This window comes from Mandrillus leucophaeus, unplaced genomic scaffold (assembly GCF_000951045.1).
Source record: "Mandrillus leucophaeus isolate KB7577 unplaced genomic scaffold, Mleu.le_1.0 Scaffold300, whole genome shotgun sequence".
Classification (NCBI taxonomy): domain Eukaryota; kingdom Metazoa; phylum Chordata; class Mammalia; order Primates; family Cercopithecidae; genus Mandrillus; species Mandrillus leucophaeus.
Window position 1 is genome coordinate 996085 of NW_012103144.1, and position 20669 is coordinate 1016753.

At 36.5% G+C, this 20669-nt stretch overlaps 1 protein-coding gene across 1 annotated transcript in view; it reads left to right on the forward strand.

The window, feature by feature from the left end:
* The window catches only part of RIMS1 (regulating synaptic membrane exocytosis 1), a 501191-nt gene that overhangs the window by 70280 nt on the left and 410242 nt on the right, over positions 1 to 20669 (forward strand). Inside the window, exon 2 of the mRNA XM_011987097.1 lies at positions 13101 to 13181. Within this exon, the coding sequence (XP_011842487.1) occupies positions 13101 to 13181 (81 nt within the window). The remainder of the gene's footprint in view (positions 1 to 13100; positions 13182 to 20669) is intronic.

Sequence of the window (20669 nt, forward strand, 5' to 3'; positions counted from 1 at the left end):
GCAAAGTTTTTCAATAAGGTAATTACGTAGTTTTAGAGACAATGTCTCACAAAATTTCTCTATAGGTAAAAGAAGATATAGTTATTTGCCTAAAAAAATACATATATGAAATGTATGAACAGTAAAAATGTTTAATTTGTAATATTTCCACTCTACTGTTAGCATGATATATGTAGTCTTCTTACTGCAAGGATTAAATTTTCCCACATATCTAATTTAGGAAATACAGAAGTACTTTAGGATTTTAAGATTGTTGTATTGTTAGGTTTTAATCTTTCTCTTTCTTTCTCTCTTTCTTTCCACAATTCTATTTTTCTTCTCTCAACAGGATTTCACATAAGGCATTAATATAATATAAATTGAAACTTACAACCAAGAAAAAATTGATATTATAAACATGTTTGCTATGTAAACAGTTATTACAGTAAACTTTAAGTTTTGCTCTGAGCTTCCTTTGATCCCCAACCAAAACAAGTCATGATAAACATTTGTAGTATAAGAAGAATATCATTTTTCTTGGTGTTAGATTTTGAAAAATAATAATGTGGAGTTTATTAGAATGGAATCAAACTGATGTAATAGTCAGCGACTTCACCACTATTTTACAGTAAAGACAGAAACCGACTTCATGCAGCTATTTCTTGTATCGACCTCTCATAAAAGCTGAAGGCATAACATTAAAATGCAGTTCAGGGAAAGCTCTTTTATGACGGACTATGATAATGTGGTCCAAGTTATGGAGTCCTCTTGTGGTTTCGCTTCCTCTAAGGAAAGGACTCATTTCATCTAGTTGAGTGAATGAATGACTCATTCTTCAACAGCAGTTCCCAAACACCTGCCTGAACACACTAGAGTCACCCAGGAGAGCTAATAATATGAAAATTTCTGAGCCCAAATCCCAGCTCTGTAGGTCCAAGCTGGGACCCAAAGAAGTCTTCCCTTTAAAAGCTTCTTTAGATATTTCTGATGGATAGCCAGGTTTGGAAGCCATTCATAGATAATTTGCCCTGAATTTCATTTCTGTCAGTTGGTCTTTTCATATGATCTGGTTATTGGAGAGGGTTGTAAAATCTGCATTTGTATTGGACCTAGAGTAAAAATATTGCACAACAAAGGGAGTCAACTTTTAAGAAAGTTATTAACCAAAAACTTCTCTGGAGTAGTTAGGTCTCTGGAATATATGCTTAGTGAGAGACAGTTGACGGACTGGTGAAAAACAGAAGTGAAGAGAGGATAAAGGGGAAACAGGACCACTAAATTTAAATATATGCAGAGATGTTCTTTTAGAAGAGCAACAAACTTACTCTATGCAGCTTTTCAAGAGCAAAGTTATAGGAGTGATGTATGAAAGTTACGTAAAGGCAGATTTCAGTAAACATTTTAAAAATAATATTCCAATAGTAAGGAATTTTTAACATTAGAGTTAGATATCCCAAGGCTGATGAATTCTCTGTAGTTTTAGGTTTGCCTGCAGTAGAAGCATGAATGCTAATGAACAAGTTAATGGCTTTGACAAAAGTGACAGATTTCAGTCTTAGAGTTTGAAACACTCTGATGTTTTTCTATATACATGAATCTATAAATAAGTACATGCAAAGTAAATGCCAGGGTTAATTAGAACTCTGGAAGTGACATTAAAGAGCAAGGTGAATATTAGTTATACATGATAATATAATTAAAATTATTTTACAACCCTCAAGAACACTAAATGACATGACAGTGTATATACATATTAAAAGTATAATAAACTAAAATTTTATTATATAAAATAAATATATTTTATATTTAACATTTTAGGGTAAAAAGAGGCAGCCTTTATTATGTTATTAGTTCAAGATTCCTATGCTTGATCTTGTTATTTTTATCTATATTTGGATATAATTAAATTTTAATTAAAAATTAATTTAAGCAACTTCAAGGAAATAAAATGGTTTAGTAATAAAATAAGAGTTCAGCTTGTGAATCTAATGCTGTGGCAACTTACACAGGGCAGAGCTGTGTAAAGGCTTTATCAAGATGTTATTATTTAACCTGCTTACCACATAGAGTTGCTGTGAGGAACAAATGAGTTAATGCATACAAAGAGTTTAAACAAGTCCCTATCATAAGTGCTCAATAAATATAAGTTATTATTATTGCTACTATTGATGAATAGAATGACTTGTTTTTGGTTGGTGGTCATAACATTTGTCATGGTACGTGGCACAGAGCAGGTTTCCTGTATTTGTTCATTGATTACATTCAATCACTATGTAAAGATTCGATGTCATAATCATCAGGGTTTCCCAGTGAAGCTGTGGAGTCCACTACCATTTCATGTATTTCCAATGTAGACATTTCTTGAATGTTTTCCCAGTAGCTGGACTGTTGCTATTAAACAAATTCTCTTATGCTTATATAAGAATGCATGTTTCCTGAAGAAGTCGGTGGTGGATAAATGAGAGTACATAGCCTGAACTTATTTCTGGAGTTCATTACATTTGAGTTTTGAAAGGACTAAAAATTAAAGGAATGGGAGAAGGGGTCAGGTAATTTGATGTAAGAAAAGTAGAATATGGAAGGGAGATTAAAGTGACAAAATGATGTTCTAAAAATGTGACGTAGATTTATCTGACTTAGGTAATAAACTATATTAGGAATTATGAATTTTTGGTAGATACAGATTTAATACATGACAGGTAATGGGAGGTGAAGTCTTGAAATGACAATTCAGGAATAATTAGCTCAGGTGAGGCCACAAAAATGACAGCCCTATCAGGTCAAGGAGGAAAGCAGATGTCTTGGAGCATGTTCACCTTTGTCAGCGAGGAGTAAGAAATCCTATTTGCTAGATTAACTTTTCAAATGCCGTACTGTTCATCCATATTTTCCTAAATGTTTGCTCATATGTCCATCAGTTTGGATGAAGGGGATGAAAAAGTTATTTACAAGATTTATTCGCTTTACTCACTCTACATGCAAAAGACAGAGAAAGAAGCAATCATATTCTAGTATTAAAGTTGCCATGTAAGTGTCAAATTGATTTGGTTTCCTTTTTTTTTTTTTTTTTTGGTCATATTTTAGGAAAAAGAGGCCCATGACCTCTTGACAAAATAAAGAAATATTCATTCACAATAGAAAATGAAAGGTGTATATTTCTCATATGGCACTTAAATATTTTTCCAAAAGTAAAAGCCCATGTAATAACACATTTTTATATCTTATTGGCTCCAGTTTTCTCTAACTTTGTAGGCAGGTGAATCAGTTGAAAAAATAGTTACAATTAATTGAAAGTAGTGCCTGAAATGGTTCATTAATGCTTTTCCAAGTTTCATTTTCCCATTTTATTTTAGCTATTTAAAATCCACTTAAATCCCACCAAGGAAGAACCATTGTAGGACCTCTCAGTAGATATGTACTTAGCTATTGGGCTCCCAGATGAGGGAGGAAAATTAATGCTTTGTGGGGAAAAGACATACTTAGATACATAGAAGTACCTAAAAAACATTATTCAAAGAACTGTGGTTTTGTGATACAAATAGAAAACAGAAAACTCTTAGTTGTAAAATAACTCTGGCAATTACCCTTACAAATGGCATCAATTTCCCCCTCTGCTACCAAATTTCATTTTTTTTATCCTGAACATTTAAAGTGTGGACAACCATTATCTGACAACTCTCTCTTACTCTTTTACAACATTGCAGTAGGCAAGAGGATGTGAATTAAAGACTAATGCTTGCAACTTGAAATATTCTATTGTAATTTTATGGCTCCTGCTACAACTTGAGTGACAATGAAATAATTTATTTGCTCAACACAAAATACTTCACAGATATCAGGTAATTTTGAAATGATGAACTGTGCTTATAAGAAGAAACTATGATATTTCACAAATAAATTTTGTAATTGGGGTGGCGTTACCCTTTTTTAAACTCACAAAGCACCAGTGATAATATATGATATGTGACTATGTGGCATGACCAAAAGCATGTGGGATTCAGAGCATGGTTCCAGGCCCACTTTAGGTGCCAGAAATCTTAGCTGGTGTTATTAACTGTTGTTTTCCTGTCTTCTTCTTGTTTGCTTTTCATATCAAAATAGGTTTACATTTCTTGACATTCATCTTGTTTTGCTGAAGTGATTTTTTAAGTTAATTAAGACCATTTTTAGTTATTTGCCTCTCTTTGAGAAAGTTAATATACCTGTTTAAATTGATCTTATTGCCTACTGAACAGTCTCTCACCTCTCTCTCAATGAAGTTAGTGATTGTTTCTTACGATGGAGAGACTACACACAGCCTGGCTTGTGACAAAGCCAGCAGGTGAGACTAGTGGTTTTCAATTGGGCTGTAAGACATAAATTAGCTGTGAGGGGTGTTGGAATTCTTTACTAGTAGAAATGGAAATACTAAAAGCTATGAACAATTTCATCTTCAAGATAACCTATGTTAGTTCCTAGATTATTCCTGTAATACTGTCATTCTCACTTTTTGATCAATATGTTTTCTTTAGTGGAAAAGAAAATGACTGGGACTTTTGTTTATACAACTGAAGCCCATGATGATGTTTCACACAGAAGCACCTTCTGTCATGGGTCATGGAACAAAACAGGCTGAATCTATGGATCCAGATTATATTTCCTACCTTGCTGGAGATATTAGACGTCCTTGTAGTTTTTCTCATGTGTTCTCTAATTACTGCAGATTGTCATTCCCAAATTAGTTTTCTTTTTTTAAAAAAACTCACTCTAAATCTAAAAGACTAACCCTTCTAAGCAGGCTTCAGATGTGTACCTAAATATTCAAGTAGACATGGGTTAGTGAGAAAGAAAGAAAGAGAGTTAGCTAGAGTTAGAAGCCTGGCAGAGTCTGCCCCACCCAGGCCTCCCCAACAGTGCTTCCTGTAGAGAAGCTGGGTACTCAAGAAAAAGTGAAAAAAAAATTTTTTTTTGCATTCAACAAGCCAAAGAGGAAATTGCCAATTTCTTCCTGCAGAAGACATAGTGACCTCACTAAATAGTGAAAACATAACTATTAGTAAATGATAGGTGGGAAGAGAGAGTCCTCTCAGATGTCTCCCCTCTTCCCCACCTCTGGTACAGGTACAGGTGGGAAAGAAGTATCGAGCCAAAGTTTCTGCCTCTAGGAACTGAGTTAGAAATACGTGAAGAGATAGAGAAATCATTTTCATTCTCTAAACCTTTCCAAAATGAATCTAATGCAGCATTGTCCTGCATGGATCTTTCTGGGAGAAAATGGAGATGGCCATTATGGTCAAATGAAAGGTGACATTTTGAGAAATAATTCCCTATGTGTTTATTTCATGTAATCCCTGTTTACCTCCTCAGCGACTTTGTTTCCTCTCTAAACTCTTCTCCTCTTCTCTCCCTCTTCCCCTTCCTCACCCTACCACTTGCTTCCACTTCCCCTTCTCTCTTCTCTTTCTGTATCTTTAACTTCTCCCTTTCCCATGGGTAATTACTCACCTAGAATTATACCCGTAAGTAAAAAAGACCATCTTCCCTTCATTATACCCTCTTTTCTCAGTTTGGCTTTCGTCTATGCTTGTAGCAATTATCTTCATTCTCTCTTTATTTTCACATCAACCTACTTCTCAGCCCACTGCAGTTCCACTTGAGCTTCACCTCTTTCTCCTTCTGGAGAGTTCAAAGCATGATTTCAGACCTCATCTTATTTGATACCTCCTTCTGATACACTGACTATTGCTTCCTCTTCTGGAAATTCCTTACTTCTCGATGGATAGGTGTTGTTTTGTTCTGTTATCATATGGAATGAACAGGTTTTCCTTTGCAGGTTTAGTGGCAGGAAATTTCCGGCATTCTAAGTTTTTCTAAAGTTATGTTGGATTTGCAGGCAGCACATGGTTTTTGGAGAATTAATGCAGGTTAGTAAGTAGAAAAAAAAGCAAATAGGAGAATGAATATGTAAGGAATGGTAGCAGATATAAATCCATAAGTAAGTAAAGTAAGTATAACATTTTAAGAATTGCTGGATGGAGAAATAAACTGATTGTGTTAACAGAAAATAATAGCTTGAGTAAAAAGAGGTCAATGGGACATGTTGCCAAAATATTGGAAACAATATGAGAAACTTATAGAATCAAGCTTGTTTGTATGCTGGAGATCTAAAGGATGATAAAGGGGTGGATTTCAATGATTAAGAAGACCGGAGACTTGACTTCTTACCTATTATTTTCTTTTCTTATCAGTCTTTGAAAAATTTGATTTCCAAAATTTAAAATCTCCCATTAATCTCTGCAGTGAATCTTTAGTTTGTTATCACCTTTATTTTAGAATCCTAGCCTTTTCATATTGTTTTGTGAATAATTTCCTGGGCTCTTCAGGGGAAGGTCAACATTTCTCATCACTAACTGTGAAAAATGGCCAGCTGGTTTCCCTTGTCTTATAATTAGGAACCTACTTCACCTATCTTCCATACCTTTTGAAAGTAAAAATTACTCATAAACTCCTAAATCTTCCCTGAATACACACTGGTTGTATAACAGGACCTGATGGTTTGCGATTAGTGTATCTGGGTTTTTGAAATGTCAACATTCGCTTTTCCCTTCTGGTGTAGAATTTTCACTGTTCCATCTTCATCTTATGGGTAACAGTCATCGTGCTCATTTCTTCACTGATAATTGACATGAATATACAAATTTCTATATAAAATGAGTTTTAAAATAATATTCTTCAGCTTTTCCTCTTTTGGGATTTGTGAATGGAAATGAGGTCACTTTTAAAGACCTTCTTTAAAATATATATTTGAAGATATTTTTATCAATTGCATGTTACTTGTCTTGCAAAGGAATCTTTTGTCTTTTCACCTTTCTTTGTTTTTTTTTTTTTTATTATAGAAACCCTTTCTCTATGTACCAGATAATTTGTCTTGAATTTCACATTTTGCAGTATTCCAGTTTTGCCATTGGTCTTAAGGTCACTTTACCCTTCTAGTTTAGCCAGCTCAATATTCTGATGTCACCATTGTTCTGCTGCTATGTAATATTTTGTGAATATGATCTGGTAATACTAGAATAATGTTTAAAGGACACTGAATTATGTAGGATGATTTGAATACTTTCAGAAATATACCTATATCAGGAAATCAATGATATCGAAACATGTCTGAGGATGCTGGACTCTGTAACTTCATAGTTGATGTTTATCAGTTTCCATTCATCTTTTAAGTATTAAAGACAGATGGCTGCCTGGAATGGTGGAAAGCATGTTAGTTTTAATACCAAACCAACCTTAATTAAAATCCTGACTTCTTACTGTTTCAACATTTGCCATTTATCATTGGAAAAATAATTTAACCTCTTAGATCCATAGTTTCTTCATCAGCCAAGTAGGAGAATCATATCCCCCAGCAGGGTGGTATGAAGAATACGTGACATATGCTGTGGGTATTTTGGTACATGATAGGTATCAAATAAGTAGAAGTTCTTCTTATTTTCCTACCCTCTTCAGAAAAAATCAGAAAAAAAGGATGAGTTTTCTCTACTATTAAGAAATTTCCCCATATATAATTACTTTAGTGTTTTATTTGATAAAATATTGGTACACCAGATGTTAAAAAGTATTTCACTGGTTCAAAGCAGTAATTGTATATTAAGGAGTCCTTTCCACTACATAAGTCATATTCTATGAAATACTCTTTTTCTTGTTGAGAAAGAGAGTGAACCGTACTCAAACCATATGAACACAAATTTAGTGAAGTTAGTGAAATCATAAAACTTGTTGGTCATTTATATTTTATAAATATTGTATAGAAACTTGCTGTGACAAAAACTATTACCTAGACTCTGTTTTAAATCACTGTATTTTACCATATTAAATTAGTTACTCAAGCTTGAAATCCATAGATTTTCATTCTTTGTATCTTCTTTATTCATTGTACAAATATGTGGTGAGTTGCTATCACATGTAAGACACTGTTCTAGGCTCTTGGCATATGTCAGTGGTCCAAACAGACAAAGATCTCTGATCTTGAGAAGTTCATATTTCAGCAGTAGGAGACTGTACATCTCAGAAAATAGTAGAGCAACGTGAAGCGTGCATGGAAATATTTGGATGTGGTGAGAGGAGCAGATTGTAGTAGTAAGTAGGATAATTAGAGTAGGAACCATCAAAAACTTGACAATTGAGCAAAGACTTTAAAGAAGTAAGGGGTTTAGTCATACCAGTATTGGGAAGAGCTATCCAGACAGAAGGAAAGGTTGGTGCAGAAATCTCAAGGCAGGAAAGGTAGATGCAGGGAGTAGTGCTGGGAGTTCTGATGCTATCCTAAGGACTCAGGCACTTCCTTGTGAGTAAAGTAGGGAACTATTGGGTAGAGATGGCAGGACCTGATTTATATTTCAAAAGAGTCACTTTGGCTGTTGTGTTGAGAATAGACTCCAGGAGGAGAACAATAGTAAATGCTGGGTGACCAGTTAAAAATCTATGGTGAGAATTCAAATGAAAGACAATATTGGCTCAGCACAGGGTGGCAATAGTGGAGGGGTTGGTAAGTGGTCAAATTCTACACAAATTTAGAAAATACATCCAGTCTGGTAGATAGGACACAGGATGTGAGAGAAAACAAGGAGTCAAGTCTAAAGTTTTTCACCTGAACAGCTGTAGAAACGTAGTTATGAACAGCCAAGGTGGAGATGGCTGCTGGTGGATCAAGTTCGGGGGAAAAAAAGATGAAAAGTTGCATTTTGGAAATGCTGATTTTGAGAGGTCTATTAAATACCCAAGTAAAAATGTCAGGAGGCAGTTAGATGTCTGACTGGAGCTAAGAAGAGAGACTCAGGCAAGAAATAGGAATTTTGCATGGATTGGGGGTACTTTATGGTTAATGTCATGTTGATGAATGGCATGAAGCACTGAATGGGGAGTGTAGAAGGAAAGGTGGCCAGCTACAGAGTCCCTGAAGTCTCTTCTTGTCTGTTTCTAGGTACTTTTAATCAGTGATCAGCAAATCAGAAAATTGTATATTTAAAAAACATTTCATTTTGTCAATCTTACATTATCTTAAGTGCTCCTAAGGTCTCTTAGGACCAGTGTGGACTACTACAATAACACTTGGGAAGTAGACACAAACACATGTATTTCTCCAACACTGTTTGGAGATAATTGTCTCCATTTTATTATAGGAAAATTCAAAAACCATAACATTGAGAACAGAAATGTAAACGTGCTATAGTCTACTATTTGGCTGCTTCCTGCACAGTAACTAGTTTCCTGACATTAGTCATGAAAGATAAAACCATTTAAAGTTCAAATTCAGATAAAGTTTAACATAAAATAGTGGTTTTTTTTGGGAGGGAAGGTAGAGGGTAGTGATTGCAGGCACCAAAATGGAAAGTCAAAAGAGAGAAGGTAATTATGTAAATTGTGTTTCTTGAAGGCATTTAGAATTTTTAATTCACATACTCTAAGTATCTGAAAGCACATTTAGTTCCTGTTTGGAGAGATGAAAGCCTTGCCATAGCTTCATCTGCAGGCTTGTGGCAATGTTAGTCTCTCCCGTGTGTACGTGCACTGAAGAGTGGAAGTGGCTGAGTGGGCAGTTGGCAACCATTCATCGCATTGATTGCAGCCATTCATAAAACCCAGCAGCGCTGAGGGTGGAGTCAGGAGGAGCATTCCCCTGAGGCGGTTGCAGAATGTCTTATTTGCATAAATCTTCAGTGATGCTTTAGTGATGAGGGAATGCTCACATTCAGTTAGAAAACTGTGGAAGAGCCCCAATCTGATAAAACTGAGTAATTAAAGACTTTGCAAAGAATAAGAGGTCAAACCCTTTGAATTCCTAGTCCCTCAATCCATGGTAATTCTGGGAAGTCAGCGTTGTGGCAGCGTTTGTGGTCTCCTTATGTCTGGCTGAAGGAGTAAATTACACACAGAGACAAACACCTTAAAAGCTGCAACATACTGAAATATCATTGTTGTGTTTCTTAAAGTATGGGGGGTTTATATTATTATACCAAGTCTAATGCATAGGAGATAGTGGAAATTGCTGAGGTTACACAGTTTCCATACGTTAAAACTGTCAAAAGTGTTAAGGTTTTATCCCTCCAAACTGATGCAATTTAATTATAATTTTAAAGAAATGGTAACCTACACAAGCAAAAATCTTGTGAGTATGGTTTTGATGTGTCTTACTCTGAGTGTAGGGAACTTTCTTCCTTTTCTTTCTTATATCTAGAAAAAATTTTAGCTAAAAAAAAGTCAAATTAGAAAATGCAGGAATATCTATTGCTATGATTTAGAACCCCCCGGAAATTGGGTAAATAATTAGCAACCTGAAACAATTAGTTTCCTCCCTTTAAAACGCAGATTCAGCAGCTAGCTGCTTTGCTCTAGTCTTGAATATTTGTCCTGTGGCCAGGATATATCCTATTATGGAAAATGTGTTGTTTCCTGTTTTATTCAAATTAATTCTAAATATGTTGCTTTTGAATACTAATGTGTTTATTTTTATTATTCAATAAAACTTTAAAGTTCAAAAAATTGAATGAAATTTTTATCAGAAAGATTCTATAACATACATAGACAGAAACAGTATATCAACTTGTAATTTTAAACCAAAACCACCGGGACTTGAAATTAGACAAGAATTTTCTTACAAAGATAGGGCCCTTTTTAAATTGTTATTTTATTTTATTTTTTTGTTTGAGATGGAGTCTCGCTGTGTAGCCCAGGCTGGAGTGCAGTGGCACGATCTCAGCTCATTGCAACCTCTGCCTCCTGGGTTCAAGCAGTTCTCCTGCCGCAGCCTTCTGAGTAGCTGGGACTGCAGGCATGCACCACACACCTAGCTAAATTTTGTATTTTTTTAGTAAAGATGGGGTTTCACCATGTTGGCCAGCCTGGTCTAAAACTCCTGACCTCAACTGATCCACTGGCCTTAGCTTTCCAAAGTGATGTATTACAGGCGTGAGCCACCACGCCCAGCAGATAGGGCCTTTTAGTCAGAAAAAAAAAAGTTTGCTTACAAACCTACCTTTAGTGTTGCTTAATACCTTATATTTGTTAGAAAATAGTTACTTCAGCACATATTTTTAAAAAACTATTAAGTAGTAGATTTGTTTTCTTTGAAAGCTTTGTATGAATACCTATGACTTGAGGGGAAAAAAAGAGATGAATTAAGGTTTCTCATAGATTTAATTCTTTAGCATTTTTCCAAGTTGGTGATATTTCAGATATTTTCACAAATCAGTGTGTGTAGATTAAAAATGCTGCGGCCAGGCGCAGTGACTCACGCCTGTAATCTCAGCACTTTGGGAGGCCGAGGCGGGTGGATCACGAGGTCAGGAGACCGAGACATCCTAGCTAACACGGTGAAACACCATCTCTACTAAAAATACAAAAAATTAACCAGGCGTGGTGGTGGGCGCCTGTAGTCCCAGCTACTGAGGAGGCTGAGGCAGGAGAATGGCGTGAACCCAGGAGGCGGAGCTTGCAGTGAGAGGAGATCACACCACTGCACTCCAGCCTAAGCGACAGAGGGAGATTCCGTCTCCAAAAAAAAAAAAAAAAGGGCATATGTGAGAATTGCTAAAGATTTTCAAATGCTATGAAGTTTAACTTGCTGGACTTTTTAGCTTGTGTAAGTTTGATTAAAATTTCAGAGCTCAGAAATCCTAGGACATTACACTTCCCTAGCAACTGCCTTCCTGAATGTTTTAAAGGCTGATGCATGATTGGCCTTCTTCCACGACACTGGGGAAAGAACACAAGGCTTTGTGGTTCCTGTGGATGTCGTTGACTCACATCTCTTGACCAATTCATTAAAAGTTTAGCATCAACTCTTGATGAACACCACTTTTTAAAATTTTTATCCCAAAGGGAAGGTGTGTTGAGGCTTTGAAATGGCACCGTTTTCTTTTCTTGTCACGTTACATATTGATTTGGAAGTCTTACTGACCTTGTTTGGAATGAGCAGTGTGTGTGTGCACGTTTCTGTGCGTTGTGTCCATGTTTTCCTGTATCATTTCTTTCAGAAGTGGAGAAATTTGCCATGCAGCTTTAAGCTCTGGGAAAAGAGTTTATCTACCACTGCTTCACTAGCGATCCACTTCTGGAATAACATGACTGGCCTTAAATATGAGCAGGGTAGTCAAATCTCCAAGAAGCCTCCATGAAAGCTCTTAAGAACCAGATTCATATTTGAAGCCTTCTGGATCCTAAGGGGCATTCCATTTAGCAAAGACTAAGATGTGAGGTCTAAGTTTTATAACCAAGCCTTCTCTATTCAAAGCTATGTTTATTTTAAAGCTTTTGAGGAGAAGGAATATCTGAGCCATCCATGTTCATCCTCAGAGGGAGGTGTTTTCTGATTTCTGCCAATAAATGTCACCAGTGCTCTGTAAGCCCTGTTTACATGAAAGTAGGAATATCTCTTCCTGCTGCCCTTTGGAGCTTTGTTACATTGTCTACCATCTACATTTATTTTGTGATGGATGACTTATGACACAAAGACATTTAATTACTTTTTTCACATTTTGGAGTATCCTTTCTTATTTTACACGCGCGCGCGCACACACACACACACACACTTTATATATGAACCTTGTCTTTGATCTCTTCCTCCCTCTTAGCATGAGGAAATTTTGAACAAGGGGGATGCCTTGAGGCCTCTCAGATCTTTTTGCACAAACAAAGACCTGTGTGGTGATTGATGGTGTGAAACAAAAGTCCGTATTTTTTAGTAAAATAGCAAAAGCCACAGAATATCCTGCTCAAAATGTAACATATCAACGCAACAGCTGTTCCTATTTTTAAGCTTTCAGACATCTTCATGTGGTCATGCCAAAGCTTTCAGTAGCTTTTCTGCTATGGGAAAAGCTGCTGACAATCATGTTATTGATGCTAAAAGGAAAGTCAAATACAGAGGCTAGCACAGATTTTATTTGGGTATAATTGAGCTTTTGGAAGCCTGAGTCAAGGATTTCCAACTCCAAAGACTTTGCTGGGGCCCCAAGGTTAATATTGAAGGGGCTTGCAAAGACTTTCCCTTAGATTGTTTTTCAGTACCGTGTTTAATTTCTAGATATGTTCTACCCTTTTTATAATTAATAGTGCGTTGTGCTGTCTATCATGCGCCCCAGGTGTGTTGTCAGGGACATGGCGAAGCCTGCTGCCTGCAAAACACCAAGAAATGCTGAAAACCAGCCCCACCAGCCTTCACCGTGAGTATGGCATTGGTTTTATTGACTGAAAATGTCGTCTCTTACGCAGATCATGGTTACAGATTTATTCACATTGCATGTGAGAGTAGATACTGTGGCTGCTTTTGTATATGTAATAAAAAGGCTACTGTTGAATTAGATACAATTAGCTGAGCTCTGGATTTAATATTTTTGTTAAGTGATGTTTCTAATACCATATTGAAAGGATTAAACTAGTTGGAGGAAGGGGACTGTTTTCTTAGGGCTCTAAAGTGACAGCAGTTCTTTTCTTGTTTGTTTGTTTGATTGTTTTAGATTTGGAATGTGTATGAGCTGGAACATAATACCTCAGGGAAGTAGGGAGGCAAGGTACAGACAGGCTGCCAAGTGGGGGCTAGTGTGTTTAAGGGAAATGCATAGGTAGTCCATTATCTAACCTTCAAGATATATTATTTAAAGGTAACTGACAATTTTTAAAAGTGGATTGTCAGCTGGGCGCAGTGGCTCATGCCTGTAATCCCAGCACTTTGGGAGGCCAAGGCGGGTAGATCACCTGAGGTATGGAGTTTGGGACCAGCCTGGCCAACATGGTGAAACCCCGTCTGTACTAAAAACACAAAAAATAGCCGTGGTGGCCGTCTATAATCTCAGCTACTTGGGAGGCTGAGGCAGGAGAATCATCTGAACCTGCGAGGCGGAGATTGCAGTAAGCTGAGATCGTGCCACGGCACTCCAGCCTGGGCGACAGAGTGAGACCCTGTCTCAAAACAAAAACAAAAACAAAAACAAAAGTGGATTGTCCATCTAGTTTCATTTTTATTATTGAATTCTTAAGTGTAGATCCTAATGATTAGTTAAATGACCAACCAAAAGAGTCTCATTCACATTTGAAACTCAGAGTTGACTGATTTGATTTTTTCTCTACTCCCTGCTTTACCCTTAATTTGGTCATTGAAATGCTTATATTTTGTATATTACATACAGTAACATATCATTTAAAATTATTTGTGTTTTAGGATATGAAATGTGGTAAATTTCAGGAGGTTTAATAGGTGTTACAGGTTTTACCTCAATAAGTATACTTGAATATCATCTTCTACGTTTAATCAGTATTTTCCAAGGAATAAAAACAGTTTTGAATTAGCAATAGTAAAAATGATTGATAATTACATTTTAAAAAGTACAAACTTAAAAGAAGTACTTTAAATGATGTTGTCATTTTTCTTTTTTCTATAGATATTCTGACTGTATATAAAGCCATTTTTGTATGATGGAACTTTTTGGATAATTCATAGAAAACTTACATCCCCAGTTTTCATCTTATATTCTAGGAAGTAGAAAACATTTCAGTTATTGTAGAATTGAAGTTCTTTGAGGAATTAACGTTGATTTTAAAATCTCTTTATATTCCACACATCGAGGTTTCATTTTAATTGGTCTCACCTATTCCAAAGTTCATTTTAAATTAGACATTATTGAATATGAACTAGCATTTGCCATCCTCCAAAACAAGACGTTAGATAATTTTTCTCTTATTTTGTTTTCACTTTCCACAGACTTACAGCTGTGGGAATCTGTTGTCACTTTAATTGCACCTAGTGGAAACTTCCCTGTGGCTCTTTGAGTTTAGTGGCCAAGAGGAAGCAACTGTAGATTCTTTGGATCCTGCTTTTTGGCAATCTCTTTGCTCACTCAATTCTTTTCTGTTTAAAATAATGAACCTCTCTGTCGGTGACTTGAAGAATTTAAAGTTTGTTTTCATTCCTTATGATAGCTGATTCTCTGTGGAGAGTAATGTTTGTGAATGGAACTCTCCGTAGCCACATAAATCCCTTTTTAGGTTAACATGGAAAGGACAAAAATAAATTGGAAGGGGATAATTGAGGACAGGCTTTAGTTTATAGATCAGTATTTTAAAATTTGTAATTTATGATTTTCAGTGGGTCTGAAAATCAATAGAGGCTAGTGACCAGACCTCTTTTAATATTTTTTTAAAAATAAAAGATAGTAGAAAATCTAGGAGTGCCTCCCAGGTTAGTATTTTAGCACAGAACTTAGATTTCTCTATATGGTAACTGTGTCAAAATACAAAATTTAATAAACAGTGCAGTTATTTATGAGGATTGCATTAATGGGTTTTAATTAGGAGAATGGCATAAGCAGATTTGCTTTATCAGTAGATGTATGTATATAGATAATATGTATTAATTGCTTTGGGAGAAGTAGGGAAAAGGGACTGTGAATGTGAAGTGGGCAAAACTAGAGACAAGTAAATCAATTAACAAACTATTGCAATAGGTCAGGGAGAGATAATAAGGTCTTAACTTAGAGGAAGGAGTAGTAGAGGTTATGGGAAGGAGACATTTCAAGAGCTAAGTGAGAGGTAAAATGGCCAATGCTTGATTGCCAATTGATTATGGGTTGTAAGGAAAGAGTTTAGGGGGATTACCATATTAATGACTTGGGTGACTAAGAGCCGCTACCAAGAAGTTGAATTAAAATTGTAAACCAAAACTAGGCATAGATGGTGTATTAGTCTGTTTTCGTGCTGCTGATAAAGACGTACCCAAGACTGGGCATTTTACAAAAGAAGTTTATTGGACTCACAGTTCCACGTGGCTGGGGAGGTCTCACAATCATGCTGGAAGGTGAAAGGCACATCTCACCTGGCAGCAGAGAAGAGAAGAGCTTGTGCGGGGAAACTCCCCCTTATTTTATTACCATCAGATCTCATGAAACTTTTCACTGTCATGAGAACAGCATGGGAAAGACCTGCCCCCATGATTCAGTTACCTCCCACTGGGTCCCTCCCCTGATACATGGGAATTCAAAATGAGATTTGGGTTGGGAACACACCCAAACCATATCAGATGGACAGTGGTGAGTTCAGATTTTCATATAGTGATTTTTTAATACCTGTAAGCTATCCAAGCGTATATATCTAACAAGAGGTTGGCTCTGTGAACCTTTAGCACTCAGTTAACTGGAGAAATAGATGACATCACTAAAGGTTACATAGAAAAAAAAAAATAAGAGTCAACCCAAGGTAAAAGCAATGCTTAAGGAATGGGTAAATTATGAGGCCAACTCAGTCAAGAAGTAACAGTTAAAGAATCATAAGAACCAGAAGCCAAGGTAGTACAGGGATTCAAGGGGAATGCCCAACAGTGTTAAATGCAGCAGAAAATCAAGAAATAAGGGATGAAAGGTGTGCTTTGGTTTTGGTCACATAGCGGCCATTGGTGGCATTTACCATAGCATTTTCAACATATAAGTGGGTGGAAATGGTGTGTGTAGGCTTGAGGAGGAAATGAGAAGTCAGGAAAAGGGGAGGGTAAATGTACATGACTTTTTCTAAAAGTTTAACTGAGTAGGGGAAAAGAAATAGAGAGATTGGTAGAGAGGAAGCAGGGCGATAGTACTCATATCACTTGGTATATTCTATCATGCAAGTCTAGATTGATGGATACACATGTTAATATACTTTATATTTTTGATAACTATGTATATAAACTATCCAAGTGTTCCTTTTAAGTTATTATTAAAATGTCACTCAGTCATATTTTAAGCATGCCGCCTGAGTTGTCATCATTTAATTGAAGTAATAAATATATCAAAATATTACCGGAGTTCAACAAATTGAGTCATATACCTGCTATTCCTTGGATATAAGATAGAAAAATGAGATATATAAATGAGATAGAATCTTTTTCTTAAGAGTTTCTTCTCAAGTTGGGGGAGGAGAGGATAGTTAGATAATCAAATAAAATAATACTCAATAATAAATACAATACTAAAAATGTGTTTAAAAAGAAAAAAATGATTTATTCTGTTTGGGCTTGATGTGGTCAGGGAAGGATTTACAGAGCCTGCAACAATAATATGGATTTTTTTTTTTTTTTTTTTGAGACGGAGTCTTGCTCTGCCACCCAGGCTGGAGTGCAGTGGTGCGATCTCGGCTCACTGCAACCTCTGCCTCCCAGGTTCAAGCGATTCTTCTGCCTCCCGAGTAGCTGGGATTACAGACATGCACCACCACACCCAGCTAATTTTTGTATTTTTAGTAGAGACAGGGTTTCACCATGTTGATCAGGATGGTCTCAAACTCCTTACCTCGTGATCCACCCCTCTCGGCTTCCCAAAGTGCTGGGATTATAGGCGTGAGCCACTGCACCTGGCCAGTAATATGGATTTTAAAGACTGAATAATTTAGTAGGTATGCAAATTTGAGGTACGGTCTTCTAGAAGCAGAAAACAATTACCCTGAGACCCAGAACATCAGGTTGTGCTGGGTAATTTAAACCATATACTGACTACTGGAATCTCTATGCATTGTATTTTTCTCTACTTTGGTCTTGAGGTCTCTCTTGAGAGTTGCTATAAACTCTAGCCCTGTGTCAGTGGGGCTCCAGCATGGTGGTCATGGATGTTCACAGTGTGCCTTTCATAGAATAGTTCTTCATCTTTGTGGACAACCTAATGCTGAAGTGCCTCACCCGTGACCAAATGCCCCTCTCAAAGGAAATTTGTTCATAATGGCAGACACCCCTGTGGCTCTTAACTGAGCTGTGTCCAGTTTATTTCTACCAAGATGTCAGGAGAGTTGTGTAGGACAGCCCTGGCTAGGAGGAGAGTTAGGTTCAGGTGTGTCAGTCAAGGGAGACACAGAGAAGGCAACACAGTAAAACACATGAAATAACAGAAGCAGTGTGTCACTGACAGATCCTAGCGAGAAGGGGTGGGCATGCCTCCAAGGGCCAACAGGAAGCTGGGAGCTGTCTGAGAAATGCACGTGCAACTAGCTGGTGGGGAGCAAGAAAGAGAGAGTGAGGGACTCACAGGCCAGAGCCTTTACTGGTGTCCAGGCTGTTACCCACGCAGGTTTACCTCATGGAGTTCTAATTGGTGAGTGTAGAGCAAGCAGGGACTAGCTCAGTGGAGTCATGCTGTACTGAGGGGTGGTCCCTGTGGCATATCTGGGGAGGTGTTGGGGATCGGTGGGCAAGTCACATAGCTGTAACTAGCTGTCCCATGGGAAGTTGTCACCAGGAGGCAGTTGTATGAGGTAGATCTGTATTGATCATCTTAAGGAACAGGGAGGAGGCAGAGAACTGGCAGCTGGGCCAGTGGTGGCTAAGCTGTGCTTCTGGTATGAGAACCTTCAATTTATATTTAAAATGGATGCCAAGGTAACATAAAATTATAAGAATTCAGTGCAGTGTGTGTGTATGTGTGTATGTGGTTTCGTGGGTGGGTGGGAATTTGTGTGTGTGGGTGCATATGGGTATACATGTGTTAAAGAGAGAGAAAGATCAGAGGCAGGAAGTGCTGCATCAGAAGAATAGGACAGTTATCTAATTTGGAGAAAATAAACAACTCGTGCCTTAGCTTTGGTTTTACTTTTAATACTACTTTTTATTTTGAAATTTGATGTAAAATAATGGGGTTTTTGTGTTTTCCAGACTTATCATGGATTTAAAAAGTCCAAGAAACACTTGGCTACTCTTCAATCTCAGGCACATATGTTAGGGAGACTAGGTAGAAGAGGCAGGAGGTAGCGAAGAGTTGAGAAAATTTCACATGTGGTATAATTAGAGTATAGTGATTCATTAGATGTGATAGGAAAGCAAAGGAGGCAAGATAACTCATTTTAGCTCAGGAGATTAAATGGATGTGATAAAATCAAGAAGAGAGCTAATTTAGGCACTAAGGCAGGTTTACACACAGCATTAGATTCGAGTATTAATAGCCAAGGAAATCTCCAATTGGAACACTCAGAAAACAGTTGGCTATTCTGTTTCAAACTCAGGAGAGACTTAGAAAAGATACACTAATTTGTAAGCAATTACCTTATAACATTAACCATTAAAACAAGTGAAATAGCATTGGGAGGAGGTGTAGAGATAAAAGGAAGGAATATAAACCGGTGATGGGTGCACCAGGTTCTCACAAATCTCCACCTAAAGAACTTACTCATGTAACCAAATACCACCTGTATCCCAATAACTTATGGAAAAAATTTTTTTTAAAGCCAGACACCAGTGATACTGAGACATTAAGTGTTATGTCATTGTTTAGCATAGAGTAGGTGATAAACATCATGTTATTAAAAATTCTGTCAATATATAAGCATTTCATATATGAAAAAAAAAAAAACCAGTCTGTAGTGGGTATAAGCAGTACTTAAATGAGGATTGGAGGACTTAAGAAAATTATGCAACGTCATGCAAAAACTTTCCATGTTTTAGCACTAAAAGTCCCATGTTCTGAGAACTTCTGTTAGACCTAGGCAGACTGAATGGTTGGTCACCCTAGAACTAATAAAGTTAGAATTTGAAGGTAAAAATCCAGAAAGGAAATATGATAACCAAGGAAAAACTATGCTTAGCCAAATTATGTTTGTGTTTCTGTGGAAGGTGACATTATTAGGAGTAAATTGAACCATGGTACACGAATCAGTAAATTCTGCTTTTTTGTTTTATTTTTAGTTTTTGCTGACGATTACCTGTTTTTAAAAAATTGAGATACAACGCACATACCATACAATTCACCTTTTTAAAGAGTACAATTCAGTGGTTTTCAAAAAGCTGTGCAGCCATCATCATTATGTAATTCAGGAATGTTTTCATCACACTGAAAAAGAAATTTCATACCTTTTAGCTTTCATTACCCCATTCTCCTCAAAATACAGCCTCTGAAACCATTACTTTCTGTATTTATGAGTGTGCCTATTCTGGACATTTCCTATAAAAGGAATCATATTATATGTGTCTGTTTATATCTGGCTTTTTTCATTTAGCATAATGTTTTCTAGACTCTGAGTATGTATCTGTACTTTATCCCTTTCATTGCCCAGTGATTGTATCAATATATCAGGTTTTGTTTATTCATCCATCAGTTAATGGACATTTGGATTGTTTCTATTTTTGACTATTATTAAAAATACTGCTATTAGCATTTAGGTACAAGTTTATGGGGGTATGGGTGTTCTCAATTCTCTTGAGTATATACCTAGGAATAAAATTGCTGGGTCATATGGTAACTGTACATTTAACTTTTTGAGAACCTGCTAAGCTGTATTTCAAAGTAGCTGCATTATTTTACATTCCTATAAATAAGAGAATTTCAATTTCCCTAAATTCTTGTTAACACTTGTTATTGTCTGTCTTTTATATTATGGACGTCCCAGTGGGTATAAAGTAGTGTCTTACTGTGGGTTTCATTTGTGTTTCCCTAGTAAATAATGACATTGATGAACTTTTCATGGGCTTATTGGCTATTTCTATATCTTCTTTGGAGAAATATCTATCAAAATATTTTCTTCAGTTTTAAGAATAAAATTGGTTTTCTCTAAAGATGATCCACCTATCGAAATATGAGTTATTTGTCTTTTTTATTGTTGAGTTATAAGTGTTCTTTACATGTAATGGATAGAAGATCTTTGTCACATAAATGATTTGCAAAATTGTCTCCCATTTAGTGAATAGTCTTTACATTTTCTTTTTTTTA